The 19,072-nt window shown below is 56.5% G+C and overlaps 1 protein-coding gene across 2 annotated transcripts in view; it reads right to left on the minus strand.

Moving 5' to 3' along the window:
• Window positions 1-101: 101 nt before the first annotated feature.
• Window positions 102-19,072, minus strand: part of SYMPK (symplekin scaffold protein) — a 36,151-nt gene continuing 17,180 nt past the window's right edge. The window contains exons 11-27 of one of the 2 annotated variants that reach the window (XM_045776288.2): window positions 16,849-16,999; window positions 15,469-15,673; window positions 14,426-14,576; window positions 13,358-13,593; window positions 12,302-12,383; window positions 11,949-12,062; window positions 10,735-10,882; window positions 9,464-9,624; window positions 7,957-8,065; window positions 7,602-7,702; window positions 6,889-6,979; window positions 6,169-6,270; window positions 2,416-2,603; window positions 1,358-1,534; window positions 1,071-1,166; window positions 482-805; window positions 102-320 (exon numbers count right to left, since the gene is read on the minus strand). In XM_045776288.2, coding sequence (XP_045632244.1) covers window positions 186-320; window positions 482-805; window positions 1,071-1,166; window positions 1,358-1,534; window positions 2,416-2,603; window positions 6,169-6,270; window positions 6,889-6,979; window positions 7,602-7,702; window positions 7,957-8,065; window positions 9,464-9,624; window positions 10,735-10,882; window positions 11,949-12,062; window positions 12,302-12,383; window positions 13,358-13,593; window positions 14,426-14,576; window positions 15,469-15,673; window positions 16,849-16,999 — 2,571 coding nt within the window. In that variant the 3' untranslated portion in view covers window positions 102-185. The remainder of the gene's footprint in view (window positions 321-481; window positions 806-1,070; window positions 1,167-1,357; window positions 1,535-2,415; window positions 2,604-6,168; window positions 6,271-6,888; window positions 6,980-7,601; window positions 7,703-7,956; window positions 8,066-9,463; window positions 9,625-10,734; window positions 10,883-11,948; window positions 12,063-12,301; window positions 12,384-13,357; window positions 13,594-14,425; window positions 14,577-15,468; window positions 15,674-16,848; window positions 17,000-19,072) is intronic. The other variant, XM_087870925.1, reaches the window with a different exon arrangement.

A 19,072-nucleotide genomic window follows, 5' to 3' on the forward strand; every position in this document is an offset into this window, starting at 1 on the left:
CAGCGCGTGGGGACGTCCACCCCATACCGTGCAGTCCCACAGCTGACACGCAGGTAGAGACGAGAGACTGCATTCACGCCCCAGACCCACGATCTTTTTAATTTTAAAGGCAAAGCCCCGCCGGCTAGGCCCCGCCCCGCCCTTCCCCAGCTCCCTGCCCCATTCCCCTTCCCCACCAAGCCCGGTCAGCTGTTCCCCTTGGTCTCGGGTTCCCCGGATTCCTCGTTGGCGGGGCTGGGGGTCTTCATGGTGTCTTCTCCGGCAGGGGTGAGGGTCTGGGGGCTGCGCTCCTCCTTTGAGGTCAACCCGCCCGCTGCCTCCTGGTGACAGGAGAAGGGGGAGTGGGTCAAGGATAGCGTACCGTGGTCCTACCTCCACGATTCCTTTGGGCTGTACCCTCCCCTCCCCACTGGGCATACACCCTTCACCCCTGGGCCCTAATTGTTTTCTTCCTTTGCTGCTTTGAGGCTGTCATCCCTACCTTAGGTAGGGGCCCCTCAAGACTAGAGTCCAGGAGGGCGGCCTCGGTCAGCCCCGAGTCGTCATCCATGCTGATGAAGATGGCGGGGGTCTCACACTCAGGCCCCTCCTCCCGGAAATCTATGGCTTCTTCGGGCTGGGGAGGGCCTGGCCGGGTGGAGGAAGAGGACGAGGACGACGACAAGGGGGCTCCCACTCCTCCTGGCTTCAGCTTCTGTTCCTCCTCCAGCTGACGCTTTAAGGCTTTCTCCTGGGCCAGTCGCAAGCCGATGAGGTCCTGAGGGGGGCGGGGGGCTGGGGCCAGGGCCAAGGGCTCCAGGTCGTCCTGGGGGTGGGGATGGGCACACAGAAACTCAGAGTGGAGGGAGAGAGGACCAGAACATAGGCCACTGTCAGAGGATGGTGGCAAAGACCCAGAAAGCACCCTGAGGGAGAGAGCAGGGTGGGCACAGGAAGTACCTAAGGGGCAACTGTTCCCCCACCTCCCAACTCTTTCAGCAGGCGCTTCCACCAGACAGCGGTGGCTGGGGTGGGGAGGAGGACAGGATGGGCCTTGCTGGCTTGGGGGTTAGGGGGCTGTGGGCCCTCACCTCTTCCAGGGGCCCCGCAGGCACTTCCTTGGCCTCTGGCTCCTGCTTGCCACTGGCCTCCAGGATGGTCATGATGGAGTTGGGGATGTGTGCTTGCTAGGGGAAGAGCAGGTTGGGGGCTCTATGGAGTGCCTGGACCCAAGATCCCAGTGGACACCGGGATCCCTGGTCCCTGACCCTCCAGAGCCCCTGAGTTTTTGTGGTAGTATAGGGCTCCTCTCTGCCCACCCTCATCCAGTCCTCCAGGGCTGAACCCATGGGGCCACCCATCCCACACCCTGGGGTACCTGGTGGGGGGTGAAGGATCGGACGTGGGCCAGCAGGGGCTCCCGGAGCTCTGGGCACTTGTCAAAGACGGCGCCCAGCTGCTGGGGTGGCAACTGCAGGATGACCTGGAAGCTCTGGGGCTTGGTGCGTTGACAGCACTTGATGAAGCCCTCCCACACCTTGGGATACTTCCACACCTGGACGGGGCAGGGAGGGCACAGTCCTGAGGGGGCGCGCAGACAGCCACCCCAGAAACTGAAAGAAAGACCTTACCAAGATGGGGCCCAAATCCCTACCATCCAGCAGAGTCCTCTGGGCTATCCATAGCCCTGACCTCTGGCCTTCCAGAGGGCTTTGACTTTTTCCTGATCCCAAGCAGCTGAGGCATGAGGGCAGCCCAGGGACCGGGGAGAAGAAAACAGAACACCCTTTCACGTGAGCACAGTCTCATCTCACCCTCACAGCAGCCTCGAGGGGTGACGTCAGCCCTGCTGAACAGATGAGGCCCGGGGAGGGGGGGTCTCGTCCAGGGTCAGGCAGGTACCATGGGGCAGAACTGAGGTTTCAACCCAGGGCTGTCTGAATCTGCATCTCACCTCTAAGCCAGATGTTGCCAAGTGGCAACCTGTGGGCTGAATCTAGTCTGAGAACTTGTGAATGGGGTTTTTTTTTTTCTTTTCATCATGGTATTTCTAGAAACCCAGATTTCTAGCTTCTCTTGAGAAATGGGCCCATCTTTCAGCTCTAGTACGCATCCTGACTGGGCGCAGAGGTGGCAGCAAGGGGCACTATGCCTCTCCTGGGATGCCCACCCTGTGGAGCCTACCACCTGTTCCTGCCCCCCAGCTGCCCTCACAGGACACATTGCCTTCCTGGAGCCGAGTTAGCGACCCCCTTTGGGGCCAGGGCAGGGGAAAGGGGCTGGCCGGTCTCCTAGAGTGTGCTCTCATCCTGGCTCCCTCTGCAGGGTGGGAGGCAAGCAGGCTGGAAAAGCCCAGGGTCCTGCCTCCAACCTATCTTCAGTGTGTCCTGCTGCAGTCCACGGCCTGTGGGACTGGGGCGGTCAGGGGCGGGTTACCTGCTTCATGATGAGGCGGGACAGGATGTTCATGACGAAGCCCCCCAGGCGGGGGTACATGGTCAGAGACTGGATGACGGTCCTCATGAGCAGCATGGGCAGGGGGCTCTGCTCCATCAGCTGCTGCATCACCACGGCCAGCACCTCCGATGTGTACACGTTCCGCTCCGCAAAGCACAGGTTGGTGGCTGCGAGGAGGCGGAGAGTGGGCCTGTCCTCTCTGCCCGGCTCCCCCGAGAAGGCGGGAGCCCCACCAGCCTTGGAGAGCCTCAGCCCCATGTGCGTGGAGACCCAGCCCTCATTCCTGAAGCTCTGCACGAGACACCTCCTCACCCAGCAGGTCCCTCAGGGGCTACTGTGGCCTGGTCCTTGGAAAGCCTGGGGTATTGGTCCAAGGGAAAAGACAGGTCCAGCTGCTGGAAGCCCCACGCTGGACAGAGTGGGCAGACCTTGGCCTTTTTTCTTTGGGGGCAACCCATGGAAAGGCCGAGGCAGGAGAGAGAGGTTGCCAATGCCTGGGGACCCATTCTGGCTTGCCCTTCCCACCCCTACCAGAGAGGGAAGGCAGCTTCGACTTCCATAAGACCCCCTGTAGGAGACAAGAGACGCCCTCCACCAGCAGGCTGGTCAAGGGACTGCCCACTCCCAATCCTGACCAGAGCGTAAGGATTTGTGCTGGTGCTGGAGGGATACCAGGCGTGGGGACACGTGGGAGACACAGTGCACAGAATGACAAGGAAGGAGCAAGAGGAGGAAGTGTGGGCAGACAAAGCGCTCCCCAGCTCAACACCCAGTGCCAGGAAGGGCCCAAGGAGGGCTGGCACAATAGGGGCATCCACGAAGGTAGGCAGGCCAGGGCAGGCCTTGGGGTCTGTTCCCTCAGGAATGGGTAGTGGTACCCCAAAATCAGTGGGATCGGCGGTGTTCCAATCCATTGTGCTAGTGGGGAGACCCCAGGAACTGCCTCTGAACCCCTTCTTCCCCAAACACCACTTGCCATGTGAGTCTGTCAACCAGGAAGTCTTTATTGAGCCAGAAGAGAGGCCCCCAATCCTTGAGAGGCTAATGGAGAACAGGGGTGGGTGCCTATAAGGAATGAGGGGGGCTCCTATAAGGAACAGGGGAAGGATGGAGGCATTACAGGAACATAGGCAGGAAGGAGACTAGAGCGGGGCAGGGCAGGTATGTAGGCCAAAGGAGCAGAGGAGAGTGCAGAAGGTAGAGTGTAGAGGCCAGAGTGAACGTAACGGAAACCAAGCAAGCTCCTCCTCCTCCTCCCTTCCACTTAGTGGCTGGCTCCTGCCTGCTCTGCCTAAAAGGATCCACAACCAACCCTCTTCTCCTCTCCTCCCCTTCTGCCCGTCTCCCCCTGGGCCTTCCACCCAGCCCTCTAATCCACCCTCCAGAGCAGGCTGAGGAGGGGTCCTTTCAGAAGCTCAGCCCAACCCCACACCTCCCAGGGGCCCTCAAGGTATCAAGCCCAATCTCCTACTGTGGCCTAGGAGACCCCATGTGGGTGGGGCCCAGGCATGGTGTTCTTAACGCTTACAGTTTGCTCTCTCTTGACCAGGCCCCTTCCCCTAAACCACAAGATCTAGTCACCTTCACCTCCGCAGTTCCAGAACCAGGCCATGTGAGCACAGCTCTTGGCCTCTGCAAATACTCCTCCTTTCTCTAGGATCAGTGTCTCCCCTGCTACCTCACCCCTACTCATCCCTCTGTGGTTTCAGCTGAGGTGTCCTCTTGGGGCTCCCCTGTCCCAGCCCTGCTCACTGTGGGCTCTTATCTGGGGATGGACCGTGAGCCCCGGAGGGCAAGACCAGGGCTGTCTCCATCCCTGCTGGGTTCCCAGCACAGCCCGGCACAGGGCTGAACAGAGCACTCAGTGAGTTTTCTTTAACTGCTGCACCAGACCACTGGGGGCAGGCCCCCTTATAGAAAACCTCACCAGAGAAAGAGGGTGGCTTTTAAAGGAGGCGTGAATGCCATGAATGAATGGTTTTACTACCAGGCACGGGGGAGTCCAGTGGTGCACAAAGCGGGACTGGACTTTGCATCCAGACCTTCTAGTTGAATGGGGTTCCTAGTGCAACCAGGAAAACCACTGGTAGCCCGAGCAGGGAAATGTACTCTGGGAACTGGCTAGACTGGGTGCTGGGGACTCACAGCAGGTAGGGAGAACAGCTAGAAGGTTGCGAGAAGCTCAGCAGCATGGAGGCTGTGTGTAGACCTGGGCTTGTAGAAAGAAAGAGGTGGGCTTCTAAAGGCCAGGCCTTGATGACATGTCCAGGGACCAGGCTCTTGTTCTTCCTGGGACTTAACCTGGGGCTGTGAATGGGCTTAGTGGGGTGGTGGGGTCTGTGAATCCCCTCAAACTGTACGCAAAACTGTGTGAGCCTATCGTCCTTGGGCACGGGCCCCATGGCTTCCCTGACATCACCAAGGGGTTACAGCCTGTAAAAGGGCCACTCCTGGGGGTGCCCAGCAGGCTTAGTCGGAGGAGCATGTGACTCTTGATCTCGGGGTCATGAGTTCAAGCCCCACGTTGGGTGTAGAGATTTCTTAAACAAACAAACGTAAGAAAAAAAAAAAAAGCCACTTCTGGATGCTCAGCTTTGAGACCCTTCTCACTTTCCTGTTCTTTCACTAGAGGCCTGGGCTCCTCCACAGCTGTAGTGTGAGTTTTAGACTTCCATAAGCTCCTCTTTTGACCTAAAGGATTCTGAGAACTTGCTGAGAAGGCCAGGAAATAAGTAGTCACGGAAGGAGCTATTTTAGGCTAGACAAGAAGCTAAGTGCTGGTGGTTGGGGGCGACCCCCTCCCCGCTCTTAAAGGAGAGAGGAGATATCAAAGGACAGGGGTCTTCCAAGTAGAGGAGGCGACAGTAAGGGCTTCCACCCTGGTGGGAAAACACGACTTCTGGACCTCGAGAGGGAGTGGGGGGCAGTGCTGAGGAGAACTGCCGGAGAGAAGTCCTCCTATGGGAGGTGGTGGCCCTGGGACCCAGGGTGCCATGGGCGGGCGGAACTGGCAGAGCTGGATTCCAACTCAGGTCTAGCGGACTTCAGATTCTGTGAGGTTCCACTACAGCGCTTAGCTTGTGTGCGGCCCTGAGCAAGTTCCTCAACCTCTCTGGAACCTCCACTTCCTCGTCTAGAAGATGCAAGTCGGTATACTCACCAGGTAACGGGTGGTGTGTCAGCAGCCAGGCCTGTAAGGCACTCAGGAGAGCCTGGCTCAGTGTAAGTGCTCGGTAAGTGGTGACGGTAGCTATTAGGAAACTGCTGGTGGAGGGGAGCCGGCCAGTTTGTCCCCAACCCCCTGCCCTGGAGGCACCTTCTCCCGCCTCAACTGGAGCCCGGACCGGACTCGGCATCTACTCCTGGTCCGACAACGGCCCTGGCGCACTCCATCTGCTCTGCGGGCTGTCCCTCTGACCCCTGCTCGGCCGAGGGCTCGGCTTCCTTCACTCCTCGAGACAGGCCTGGGGAGGGAGGGGCTCCCCACCTTTCTTGAGGACTACTCTGTGCCAGCGCATAGCAGGTGCACTGGTTCCTTGGACGGAGGGAGGGAAGAAAGAGAGGAGGGAGGGAAGGCAAAGGAATGAGGGCAGGTGTCCAGAGCTGAGATGGGGTTGCAGGCGGCACCATCTCCAAGTGGGCAGATTCCAGCGGGGACATGTGGGTGACTGAGGTTCTCCCCCAGGTCCACAGCAGCCAGGCCACGTGGGGGGAGTGGGGGGAGCGCCTCACCTTTGATGATGGACTTCATATCACACTTCACCGAGTCGATGTTGTGCAGTGCAATCAGCAGCTCTCCAGGGTTCAGCGGGGACAAGGCCGAGTTCCCTTCACCTGCGGGGGCGGGGAGTGGGAAGAGGAAGGAGACACCATGGCGCCTAAGTGAAGAGGTGTGTCTGGGTCCCCCAGATTAGGGGAGTGGTGAATGAAGATGAGGTGCCCTCTGCTTCAATGGGACTAGGAGGACAGAGGGCTAGAGCAGGGGACAAAAAAGAGGGGACTGAATGCCACCCCCCTCTGGAAGCCTTCACCTTGCTCTCTCCTCCCCCACACTGGGTTCCTACCCTTCTAGGGCAATATCTGATGTGGTCCAGCAGTTCCTCTCCCTCCTCCCTGGGCTGTGCCCCCTGGAGGGCAGGACCCCCACACAGCACAGACCCGGGCATTCGCGGACAGGACAGGCTGGGCCGGGCAATGTGCTCGACGACAGCGCTCAGAGGCAATGCTGCGTGGAGGCAGCTGGGGAGATGGTGCTCTGCTGGTACAGTTTGGAGGGTACCAGACACCAGGTTTTAAATCACATGTTATCGGTGCAACAGTCAGCTTCCACTCCCTCCCTAGCACAAGCCCCTGGGGCAAGGGGGAGGAGTCCATCCTAGGTCACTGGGTCATTTTTTTCTACGTTGAAAGTTCTACTTTGCTTCTTTTAACCACCTCGAAGACGCCACCTACCATGCTGGGTGCCCAGCAGGCGGTTGAAGACCTCTTTCACCACAATGGGGTTGAGTTTGATGAGCTTTGGCAGGGCCTGGATCACTTCTTTCTGCAGGCGGAGGGCAGGGGAGGCAGGTCAGAAGGCACCCCCATCCCAACTAATTGCCGTGGGGAGGCGAGGAGCAGCTCTGGCCTTGCCAAGCCCTTGGATACTTCCCTCCTTTCGCTCCCTCTGGTTCCTCGGGGTTGAGCTTTCTCCCTGAGTCTCTGGGCCTGACTCAGCCCCAGCCTCATCACTCCCCATCTGAGCTTTCCTGGTGCCACAGGCCCCCTGATGGCCCCTGCGGGGGGGGGAGGGTGTCATCACCATCCCCTTTACACAGGAGAACACTGAGGCTCGCCAGGGCCCCACAGCCTGTTAGGAATAAGACCTGGGGAGGGGAAACATATTTAGGCCTTGGGACAGACGTGTGTGTGTGTGTGTGTGTGTGCGTGCGCGCGCGCGCGTGTCACTGTGACCCTCACTTGACAGAGAAGAAAACCGAGGCACTGAGAAGGGGGTGGCTTGCCTGAGGTCACAGAGGACGAAGCAGAGTTGAGACTGCTCCGTGGTCTGATGACCCCTGGGATGGGCTCACAAGCTGACATGGGTACCTGGGTGCCCGCCTCCTCCCCAGCCCTGGCCTGCCCTGTCTTCATCAGTGGGGGTATCTGGACATCCAGCTCCGTACCTTCTCCAGTCCATTGAGCACAGGGATGAGGAAGCGGACATCTGGCAATCGCTTGTGGTAGAGATCCCGGACCCGCTTCACCAGCTCTGGGGAGGGGGGGACTGCAGGCAGAAGAGTAAGCAGGGGGCACAGGTGGGGTGAGGGGGAGCACTGAGGGGAAGGAGAAGTGGCGGTGGCTGTGTGCAAGGGGCGGGGAGGGCTAACTCCATTCTGGAGCAGAAATCTCTGGCCCCTGGTTTCTCAACTGCATTTAGTAATGTACCCAGCAGCTCTGAGGGCCAGGTCTTGGGAAGGGCCCGTGAGGAAGGTCTGGGACATGGAGGAAAAGGCCGACAGGTGGGGGTCCTGGGGGCACCTTTGTCTGTGAGGCTGTGCAGACATCGTGTGACCAGTGTCTCTGCCCCCTTGGGACAGTTTTCTACCAGCAGGAGCAGCTCTGGTGAGTTCATGCCCATTCCTCGGATCTAGAGAGAGAGAGAGGGATGGCAGGCTGGGGAAGGGGCTGGGTGATGTGGGGAGAACGAGGGGGCCCAACAGAACTTAGAGAGGCCCAGGTGTCAGAGGCAGGGTGGCTCGGGGGGGATGATGGGACTCCGGGGCAAGAACTGGAGACAGAAAGAGTAGATCTTAAAAGCTGTCATCACTAGCGAAAAAACAAAGGATGTGAGGTGATGAACGTTAACTCATCTACAATACATATATGTCCTGTTATGTTCTACACCTCACACTAACACGAGGCTGTGTGTCAGTTATACCTCAGTGAACCTGGGGGACGAAGGAACCCCTGGTGGGGTTCAGGGAACTGGGGGAAATGTGGGGAAGGTGGGGGGCAGGGGGCAGCATCTGGCCTTCCTCTACCCCACCTCACAGGGTACAGACTCGCTGGAGCTCCCAAGCCTTCGCCAGTGTTGGCCGCCTACTTAGCAGGTGGGCCCCTTTCTCTCTGTCACCTCTGACCTAACCTGACCTCTGATGCCCAACCTGCCCTCTAATTCCTCGGTGAAGACTTTTCAGCCTTCTAAAAGGCATCAGCGACGGCCATTGCCCCACGTGGCGGCTTGCTCAGATTAGGGCTTGACCTGCATCCGCAGACTGCCCCACTCCGCGGGCAACACACGCAGGAAGCACTGGGCCGGGCTGTGAGGGCTCATGCCTTCCTCTGCCAACAAATGTTTATAATGGTCCGTGAACCGGTGGTCTTTGCCCTCCAGGAGCTCACCGTCTGGTGGGCTCACCTTGAAAATGGGGGGAGGACACCACTGAATCTTGGTGGCGGGTTTTGGGAGTGAGCCTACCAGACTCTCTCCTCTTACGTTGGAAATTTTCCATAATAAAAGCAAGGACAGCGAAATATAACAAAGTGGTTTCCAATCCAGCTGCAGACTGGAAGGGCAGAGATGGTCTGGCTTTCTGGGGCCAGTTTCCTCTCACGTGGGTGACCTTGTGGCTCCGTAGAGAGGAGCAGGCGGGACTTGTGTAATGACAACTAAAGATTCCCATCGGCTAGGCAAGGGAAGACCAGCTCCTAGACGGTGGCAGTGACACAGATGTTTACGGGCACAAGCTCATGGAGTCCCTGGAGCGAGCTTGGTGCCCCATTTTTAATGAAGAGGGGCCCGTTTGCACGGTGAGAAAAGTGAGAGGCAGAATGCAAAGCCGGGTCTGCCCAACTCCAGCCTAGTAACTGCAGGGCGACCCTGGCGTCCGTTCACTGGCAGATGGGGCAGGTGGACCAGCCACGAGCCCGAGAGCCGCGGGACGGAGCGGCAACCACCGGTGCTTGGCGCTCACACGCCGAGGTGGTGATACCAGGGGAAGGGCTGGACTCAGAGCCTCGGCCCTGGTGGGCTCAGGGGCCTCACCGGCTGTTCGATGACCCTCAGCACCGTCCGCTTGATGTCGGCGATGGCCTCCGTGTACACAGCTGCCAGTTCGTGGATGAGCTTGTGGTTCTGAGGCAGGAGAGCCAGGTAGAGGTACAGACACTGCTTTACGGTCTCCTCGGTCCAGGGCGCCGCCACCTCTGATAGGGCAGGGGGCGGGGATCAGGGACCACTCTGCTCCCCGCTGTCTCCCACCCTCACTGTCTGTCCCTTCTTTAGGGGGCAGCACAGAAGGGAGGCAGGCCCCGGAAGAAAACTGTTCTAGGGCAGGAAGCCAAGCATCAAGGGAAATGGGGTAGGACCAGACTGCTCCCCTTTTAGAAGCCTCTGCACCGAAGTCCCACCTCATCTCCGACCATCAATCCACAGGGCAGCCAGAGGGATCCTTCCAAAGGGAAGTTCTGACCCTGTCCTCCTCCTGCTCCTTGCTCCCACGACTACCCCATGCCCGGGATGAATCCCCAGCGCCTCACCTTGCTCCACTTGCCAGATGCTGTATGCCCCCACCCCCAACCTAGGGCTCCATGCTCCGGCCATATCCTACTTCTGACAGTCCCCCCAGAGCCCGCACAGGTCACTTTGCACACATCACTCCTTTGCCTGCAATGCTGCTGCCCAGCTCCCCTCTCTATCTCCTCATTCTCTGGGTCTCACACAACCAGCATCTCTCCTGGGAGGTCTTCCGGGCACCCAGGCTGGGCCAGGGCTCCTGTTCTCCCAGAAGGCCCTATGCTTCCTGTCACAGCCTGAACCTTCCAGTTTTTTGGGTTTTTTTGAAGTAAGCTCTACACCCAACATGGGGCTTGAACTCACGACCCCCAGATCAAGAGCTGCATGCTTCCCTGACTGAGCCAGGCAAGCGCCTCTGAACCTTCCAGTTTAATGGTCTGTTCCCCTGGAGCCTGGGTCTCCCCATCTGTAATTCTGGGGGAACTGAGGCTTTGTTGAAGGAATGGGCCTACGCCTGGCCCTTCCTGGAGCCCCATCACTGGCTAGCTCTCCTTGTCCTCTGGCTCTCAGCCCCCCACCCCCTGCTCCAGGATGCTCTCCCTGACCCCTGGGGCTGGGGTGAGACACCTGTCTGGACTCTCACAGCCCCCAGGCCTGCTCAGTCTGGTTATTACTGCCTGGCCGCCTTCCCTAGCAGGCTGAGCAGGCCTCAGCTTCGATCCAGCTCCATTCGCAGGGCCTGGCCCAGAGCCTGGGATCCAGAAGGTGCTCGATATGCATCTGATGAAGCTGCACCAAACCTGTATCCTTGTCGGCTCCAAACAGCACGGACGGCGGGTTGGGGTGGACCAGGAGTTGCAGGTAGTTGAGGGCAAATTTTTCCACATACTCGCGCAGCTGCTCCTTCTCATACATGCGCTTGATGAACAGTAGGGCCTGGGAACGCACCTGAAGAGAGTGTGGGCAAGATGGTGGAGGGGGGAGACCACCGTTCTGAGCTTGGCAGGACCAGTGGGAAAATAAGCCCAAGACTGAGAAAGGCCTGGCCTACCTGAGTCACCTGTGCCCCAGGCTGATCGCCGGCTTGGGGGAGAGGGTTCTCGGCCCAAGTCAAGGCCTGCTCACCTCTCCACCTACCTGCTCAGCCCCATCCCTTACCGTCTCTTGCCTTGCTTGCTACGTTCCAACCAGAATGAGCTTTCCTTAGTTCCTCAAAAGTGACAGCGCTCTCCTTGGCTTTGAGACTTGGCACAAAAGGTTCCTACTGCCCAGAATGCTTGTCACTGGCTTTATCCCATTTTACTCAGACATCACCGGCCAAGAGCCTTGAGAACAGGTACAGTTCCTGGCACTGCTTTGTCCCCAACAGCACCAAAGGCCCAAGCCAGAGTCTGCAGTGAGGGTCTGCTGAAGGAATGGACACACGACACCAGGACAGGAGGGGGCAAAACGCTTGGGTGGGGATGGATCTAGGGCCCTCTCCATCACACCTAGCTCCCTCTGTTCGGCCACACCCACCTGCTCCTATTTCAGGTCTGGCTCACCTGCCCCCTCCTCCAGAAGCCTTCTATAAGCCCTGCCCATCCCATTCCCCCACCAAGTAGGTCAGGCCCCTCGCCAGGGTTCCCACAGCTGCCGTGCTGCTCTAACCACTCTACCCCGGGGGCTGGCTACATCCTCACTGCTCACTGAGAAGCCACAAGGCGCCTCTCCTCTCAGCTCCCCCTCCAGGACCCAGCAAAGCAACAGGCCACACAGGGGCTCCCCAATGCGGGTGGAGTAGGAGGGAGAACGGGACTGCCCTCCCAGAGAAGACAAGTTTATGTTATACGTGTGTGTATTCTAGGCAGCTTCATGCCACCGTAAATGAAGAAGCATCCACCACCAGAACACTGCTGCAGGAAGGGCATCAGGCCCAGAGAGGGTGTTCAGGGGCATGTGGAAGAAGCTGGGCTAGGGGCTCAGGACAGGGGAAGGGAGGAGTGCAGCCCAGCACAGGGTGCCAGGGGATCACCTTGTCTTTCTCATGGGAGCTGAGGTCCAGCAGAACATGCAGGTACTGGAACTGGCGGGATGGGCGCTTGAAGATCAGGTCTCGAAGAGTGGACATGCCCAGGTAAGTGCGACTCTGTGGCCGAAGGGAGGGAAACCGGAGCTCAGCCCACCCGCGGTGTGCCCCCGGGATGTCTCCCTTGCCTCCCTCAGATCTGGTCCTGGACAAAAGGACTGGGTCCCTCACAGAGTCCCTTGCCACAGAGTCTAGGCTGTGTGCCCCTCAGACCCCTAACACAGGCCCCTGACCCCCTGCAGGGCTCCTGCACGAATCACAATGCTAGGGACGGAGGGAGACGGGCTGACTGTCCTCACCTCATCCTCACAGTACTTGCGAATCACCTCCAGGGCACTCTCGGTGATCAGTGGCGCCTCGAGCACAACCTTAGTGAAGATCCTGCCAGAGAGGAAGGGGGAGGAAATGGTTACGGGGGAGAAGCGTCCCAGTCCTGCCAGAGCTCGGAGCCGGCAGGGCTGCCCCTCGCATACAGTTTGCTCGACCCCCCGGTTACAGAGCTTTGGAGATAAACAGAGCAGGGCTCAAACACTGTCAGCTGGGTGACTTACGCAGAGACTTTACCTCTCTGAAACTCAGTTCTCCCCTTTATCAAACGAGGATTCCTAACTTTACTCATCTACTACAGTAATGGAAGGGAATGATGGGAAGTGGGGAAGGGTACTGCTTTTCAGATGTGGTGGCCAAAAATGGCTGTTCTGAGGTAACACAAGTTGACACTGGGGCATGAGAGAGAGCCAACCATGAGAGTTGGGGCGGAGAACATTACAGGTACAGAAACAGGAACTGCCAAGGTGGCATGTTCAAGGGTCAGAAGACAGAAGGCCAGTGTGGCTAAAGTCTGGGGGCAGTAAGGAGTAGAGGGGCAGAATAAGAAGGTAAAGAGGGTGGTAGGAATTACGCAGGTCTCACAGGGCACAGAAAGAAGGCTGCATTTTATCCCAGGAGCGATGGAGAATGATGGAAGGTTTTTAGTGGGTTAAAAGACTGTATTTACATTCTAAAATGTCCCGCAGGCTGCTGTGTGGAGAATGGATCAGTAGGAGGTTGAGGACAAGGAGGAAGCTACAGGAGCAATTCAGGTGAGCAATGGTGCTGGAGAGAAGTCAACCTTGGAAACAAGCCTATGAGGCAGGCACTGTTATCTACAAGAACGGAGGCTCAGAGGGTACACAGCAGAGCTGAGAGTAAGCCCAGGGAGTGGGCCCCGAATCTGCCTTGTATGTGCCTCCAGAGAACAGGGAGAGAAGGGAGTCTTGGGGCATGGGCATGAGGCTTTGGGTGGTGAGGAGGGAGGGGATGAGAAACCACAAAAGAAAGGCAGGACACAGGAGAGCACAGGGCGGCCCCCTCACCCATCCTTCTGGTCCGGCTTCTCCTGCAGACCGGAGAGCAGGCGGATGAGGCAGTCCTCATACTTGTCCAGGGTGCCCGAGGCACCGGCTGCCAGGTAGGCATTGTACTCCTGGTAGAGCCAGGCGAAGGCCAAGTCCAGGCGGGCCCGCACATCCTCCAGGATGAAGGACAGGACCTCGGCCTTCAGGCCCGAGTCAAACTGCGTCACCAGGCTGGCCAGGATCTTTATGCGCACCTGACAGGAGAGGGGGTGTTCATGTGGGTGTGGGAGGCAATCCCAGGCACCTCGTGATCATGCCTTGCAAGTCTTCCTGCCCAGGCTCAGGGACCCCCAATGCAGACCCAGCATTAAGTGAGGAAGGCAAGCTGAGGAACCTTATACCCCACAGAAATCATTTGTGTGGGAGGAAAAAAAAGGGGAGGGATCAATTATCATAGAACAAAACTGAGTCTGTAAAAGTAGAGCACCTACATACTTAAGTACACAGAGAAAGACCCTGAAGGCTTCTGCTAATCCGTACATGGGTCACCTCGGAGGAGGGGGATGGGATGTGGGTGGGGGCCAAGGTAGACTTATGGTAACTCTATGGCCTGGAAATATCTTTTTAACAGAGAGAGTATTTTTATATACTTGTTGGTTAATTAAAATTAAACTTGAAAAGAATGGGGAAAAAGTCGTTTGGCTGAGGTTAGGGTGCCAGCGCGTGGCAGAATCAGGATTTAGACCTGGTCCATCTTAATCTCAGCAACAATAAGAAGAGCACTATTAACCCAGGAAGAAGGAACACGGCAGCAGCCCTCACTTGCAGGGCTCTCCCGGGCAGCCAGCTCCATGATGAGCGAGAGCCACGCGTGTCCGCACACTTCTTCCTTCTCATCACCGTGTGGAGCTGCTGTCACCACCTCCATTTGAAGGAGGACAGAAGGGAGGCATGAAGGGCTGGTGGGCAGCCCAGCTGGGACCTGGAGCCAGGGAGGTTGGAGCCCGGGGCCACCTCTTCCCTGGGCTGTGAGGCAGGCTCATGGGGAGAGGGTCTAGAAGCGTGGGCTGGGGAGGCGGGGCACACCTGGGCCGCCCCGCTGCAGGCCACAGCCTTCTCCGCCCGCAGGATCCGCTTCACGGCACCCAGCTTCATAGCCTCCACCTGGGCGTCCGTCAGGGGCTTCAGCACATCGCTCAGGCGGAAGATTTTCTTGCGCCCACCAGCACCCGCCAGCCTACGTGAAAGAGTAGGGACAGGGACACCGTAACTCAAAACATCCTTTCTGGAGCCCAGGCAGGCCAACCCTAGGCCATCCAGAGACCCCCACCCCCACCCCCACCCTACTGCCTTTCTAAGTCTCCCGTGACTCAGGCATGGCAGGGCACAGGGTAATGCAGAAGAAGAGGGTGCCATTTTGTTTTTGTAAAGTGTGTCTCAGGAAACGCTCCTCTGAGGAGGCTATATGGGAGTGCAGATCTGAATGAAGCAAGAGGACGAGACGCACAGATATCTGAGATGAGCTTTCCAGGGAGAGAGGACAGGAAGTGCGAAGGCCTTCCAGTGGGGACCTGCCTGGCTGTTCAAGGAGAACCAAGGGGCCGGTGTGACTGGAGGAGGGAACAAGGGGAATGGAGAGCTTAGAGGGCGGATCAGGCAGGCCCAGACAGGAGGTCTTGGTTGCGGGGGAGGACGGGCAGGGACTGGCTGGATTTTTTGGTCTGTAAGGGGGGTAATAATGACGAGGAGGTTGGTAACAACCAGTAGCACTTATGACATGTTAGGGATCATGCTAAATACTTTATATCAAATTCATTTCCAACCTCAAGAGTTATCTAATTTAATGATCTATCACTGTGAACTCATTTAAGTCTCCCTTGATCCTCAGAGAGAGAAACCATCATCCCAACTTTAGACATAAGTAAGGAAGGGGGCATTTTTATGTAAAAGAAAACAACAATTAAGGCTTGGTGGTTATGGCACTGACTCTGGAATCAGACAGACCCTCATCCAGCCCCACCTGTTTACCTGTCTTTGTCAGTCTGTCTCTAACACACGCACACACACATGCATGCACACACCAAACACCAGGCCTTCAGTCCTGCACCTGCACCTACCAGGGGACTCACCGGGGCTGCGTGACAGGGATGATGGGCTCCGGCCTCCTCTTGGCCTGGGGCGCCTCCTCCTCCAGAGCAGACATGGAGCTCAGGGAGCCCACCACCGAGATGGCCTGGCCCTGGGCAGACAGGCGTCGCTTGATCAGGACACTCTCTGGCTTCACCACCTTCTCCTCCTTGGGCTCCTCCTTGCACTGTTTGGTCTGCTCCACACCTGAGGGGGGAGGTAGCAAATGGGCTCCAGGAACGTCACACCCCCCTCTGCTCCCATCCAGGGACCTCCGGTGTGCTGGGCTCTATTCTAAGCCTTGTACTCACAAAGCTCATTTAAATCTGCAAAACACCATTCTGAAACAGGCACACTTTTAATCCCCACTTTGCAGACAACCAACGCTCAAACTAGACATGCCATTTACTGCAGGTGGGGGTATGAAATGGCACAGCCACACTGGAACACTGATGAGCAGCTTCTAATAGCACTGAACATACCCTAACCTATGACCCAACAACTCTACTCCCTGGTATATACTCAAGATAAACGAGGGCATGTGTATACTAAAACACTTGTGCATACCAACTACACTGAAAATAACCAAACAAAGAAAAACAAAAGAACCCAACCCCCCCCAAACCCAAACAAACCCCCCAAAACACTGTATAGCTTCATTCACAACGGTCAAATATTGGACACAAGCCACAGGTCAATCAACAGGGGAGTGGATAAGCAAACAATGGCCTGTTCGCAAAAGGAAATACTACTGAGCAATACAAAGTAAGCCACTGGTTCACATAACATGGGTGCATCTCAAAAACTTAGGATGAGCAAAAGAAGTCAGACTCTCTCTGATCCCATTTATGTGAAGTTCAGGACTAAAAATAATTAATCTGTGGAGACAGAAATTAGAGAAGTGATTCTCTCAGGAGGCGGGATGCTATCAGTGCTGACCAGATAGGAGCAAGAAGGAATGTTCTGGAGTGGTGGAAATGTTCTACATCTCCATCTGGGTGGTGGCTACACGGGTGTGATCACTTTGTGAAAATTCACTAAGATGTACAGTTAAGAGTTGTGTTTCTCTGTACATAATTTATATCTCACTAGTAGTGTTAATGTAGGAAAACACCCGACTCAGAGAGGTTCAATAACTTGACCAAGGTCACACCGCTACTGAGTGGCTGAGGAAGTCTGGTTCAACTGAGACCTCAAATCCAGGTCCATTGGATTCAAAGCCCAGGACCTGAAAATATTAAGTATTCAGTGTATATATAGGACCTATAATTATTTACACCTAACATCTCATGTGAGTTTCATTTGTACCACCGTGAGGAGAAGGAGAACCCAGCAGCCACAGTGCCAACCCCAGGCCCAGGTCCGCGGCACAGGACACTCACCTGGCCCCAGTCCCGCAGCCGTCATCTGTGTGGCCATGAGCCGAGCCAGGTGCTTGATCTGGGCTTCGGTGCCTGCAGACTCCACTGGGGTGTAGATGGCTTGGAAGGAGGCAGGCATGGCCTCGGGCAGATACACCATGCTGATGAGGACCTGCAGGACGCCCGGGGAGAGGAGTCCTTTCTTACTGACTCAACAAGCCTCTGTTCCATGCCTGGACCAAGGCTGGGGACATGCCAGTGACTAAGACAGTCCTGGGCCTGCTCCTGTGGGGCTCCGACTCCCAGGGAAGTCAGAGAGAGAACAAGCAATGGTGCAGCGTGGTGCATGAGAGCGGGAAGTAAAGGGGGCCATGAGACGTGTCAGGAGGGCCGGGGGCAGCTCTGGCTCCCAGGGGAAGTGGCAGCTAGGCTAAGAACTGAGAGGATGGCCAGTTTCAGGCTGGCACAGGGGGACACAGCTGGCAGTGGGAATGGGGAATGGATTCCAGGCATAGGAGCAGCATGGGAGAAGGCTGAGCAGCAGCAGAACTCTGCCCAGAGACTGCAAGTTCAGTGAAGAGCGTCGTATGAACCAGAAATGGACTTGAAAAAAGATCGGTATGCTAACAAGAGCTCATCCAGTTTTGTCAGGAATCGGTAGCAAAAGGTCATTTCCAACTCTCTACACACTTAGAGGTTTAAATATATATCTGAAATAAGAAAATAATTAGAACAGAGAGAGAATGAAATCACTACAAATCAAAATGTGTGGGATGCAGCTAAAATGGTTCTTACACAGAAAATCAGACCGTTAAATGCTTACATTGGAAAAGATGGCTGAAAACAATTAAGCCAAGCATTTAACTTAAAACGCTGGGGTGAAATATTCTAAGAAAGCAGCAGGGAAGAATAAAGACAACGGAAATAAAACAGAAAAGGTTACAGAAGAGTATCAACGAAACTTCAGAGCCGGTTCTTTGAAATGACTGAAAACAAACAAATTGATGGTGAGATTGAACAAAAAGAAAGGAGTTAAGGATCCAATACTGGGGACAAAAAAGCCGCACATTACTACACAGACAGCAGGTATTATAAAAATAAAAGAATCCTGTGAAGAACTTTGGGCCAATAATTCGAAAACAGCATAAAGAGGACAGACCAGGTACCATGAGTTAATGGAAGCATCACCAGCCAGGGTCTAAGGCAAGCTGCACTCACATTTGGTCTGGAAGGAAACAGAGAGCCACGGCAGGGCTGGAGCAGGGGAGCTTCACACCCTGTACTGCTGGCTGCTGCAGGGGGAGTGGAAGCCAGAGCCAGGGAGCAGGCAGGCGGAGCCTGGGCCAGGCAGGGGCCAGGGGAGATGGAGAAGAGGGGAAGACTGGCAGGGAGGCAAAGAGCTTAACTCGCAGGTCTGTGGGCTGGGAACTGGGAGGCCAGCGTGCCAAGAACATAGAGCGTGCCAGGGCCTGCAGAGGGGCACAGGGAGGAATTCCACACATTTAGTTCTGACATAATGAGTCTGCGGTGCCTGTGGAACTTCCAAGGGGAGAACGATGCAAGAGGCAGATGCCTTTGCAGGCCCGGAGCTCACCAGAGAGATCCGAGCGGGACAGAAAACTCCTTCTTGCTACCCTGGTGACAAAAATTCCACTTCATTCACCCAACAACTAAGCCCCGTGGAGCCTCTAGGCAGAGAAAAGGGAAGGCTGAGGGACACTGATGTTGGGCATGGGAAGAGGCACTGTCCATGAGCACCCAGTGGAAAGGTCTGGGTGCTGCAACAGCCTGAGGACTGAGTGAGATGCGCCCCCCCCACCCCCCTTCACACACCATCAACTCAAACCAGCAGTTCTTTCACTGTATAGCAGGTTATCTTTGATAATCTAAGGAAAACACTGGCCATCCCCCCCCACCAATACCAATCCCACACCACTTAGCCAACAAGTCATAGGGTTTGCTCTCCAGTTAATCTACCCTCCCTTCAAAAGGGGCGGGGGGTGCGTTTGAATGGGGACTCAGACTATCCAAAGAGGGACTGTTGGGGGGTGGTGACAAGGGATCTCCTAAAGGAGTCAAGATCAGAGAAAAAGTCCATCCAAGATTGAGAGGGCCCACTGTCCACACCCTCCCGACACCGAGAACAGAGAGGTGTGCTGGGACTAACGCCATCTGGAAGAGCTGGGCAGTGTAGAGTGAAGGTGGGAAAAGGACTAGAAACGCTTCCTCCCTGCCCTGTGGGAAA

Source organism: Ursus americanus, chromosome 21 (genome assembly GCF_024610735.1).
Source record: "Ursus americanus isolate L20-20 chromosome 21, mUrsAme1.1.p, whole genome shotgun sequence".
Taxonomy (NCBI): Eukaryota; Metazoa; Chordata; class Mammalia; order Carnivora; family Ursidae; genus Ursus; species Ursus americanus.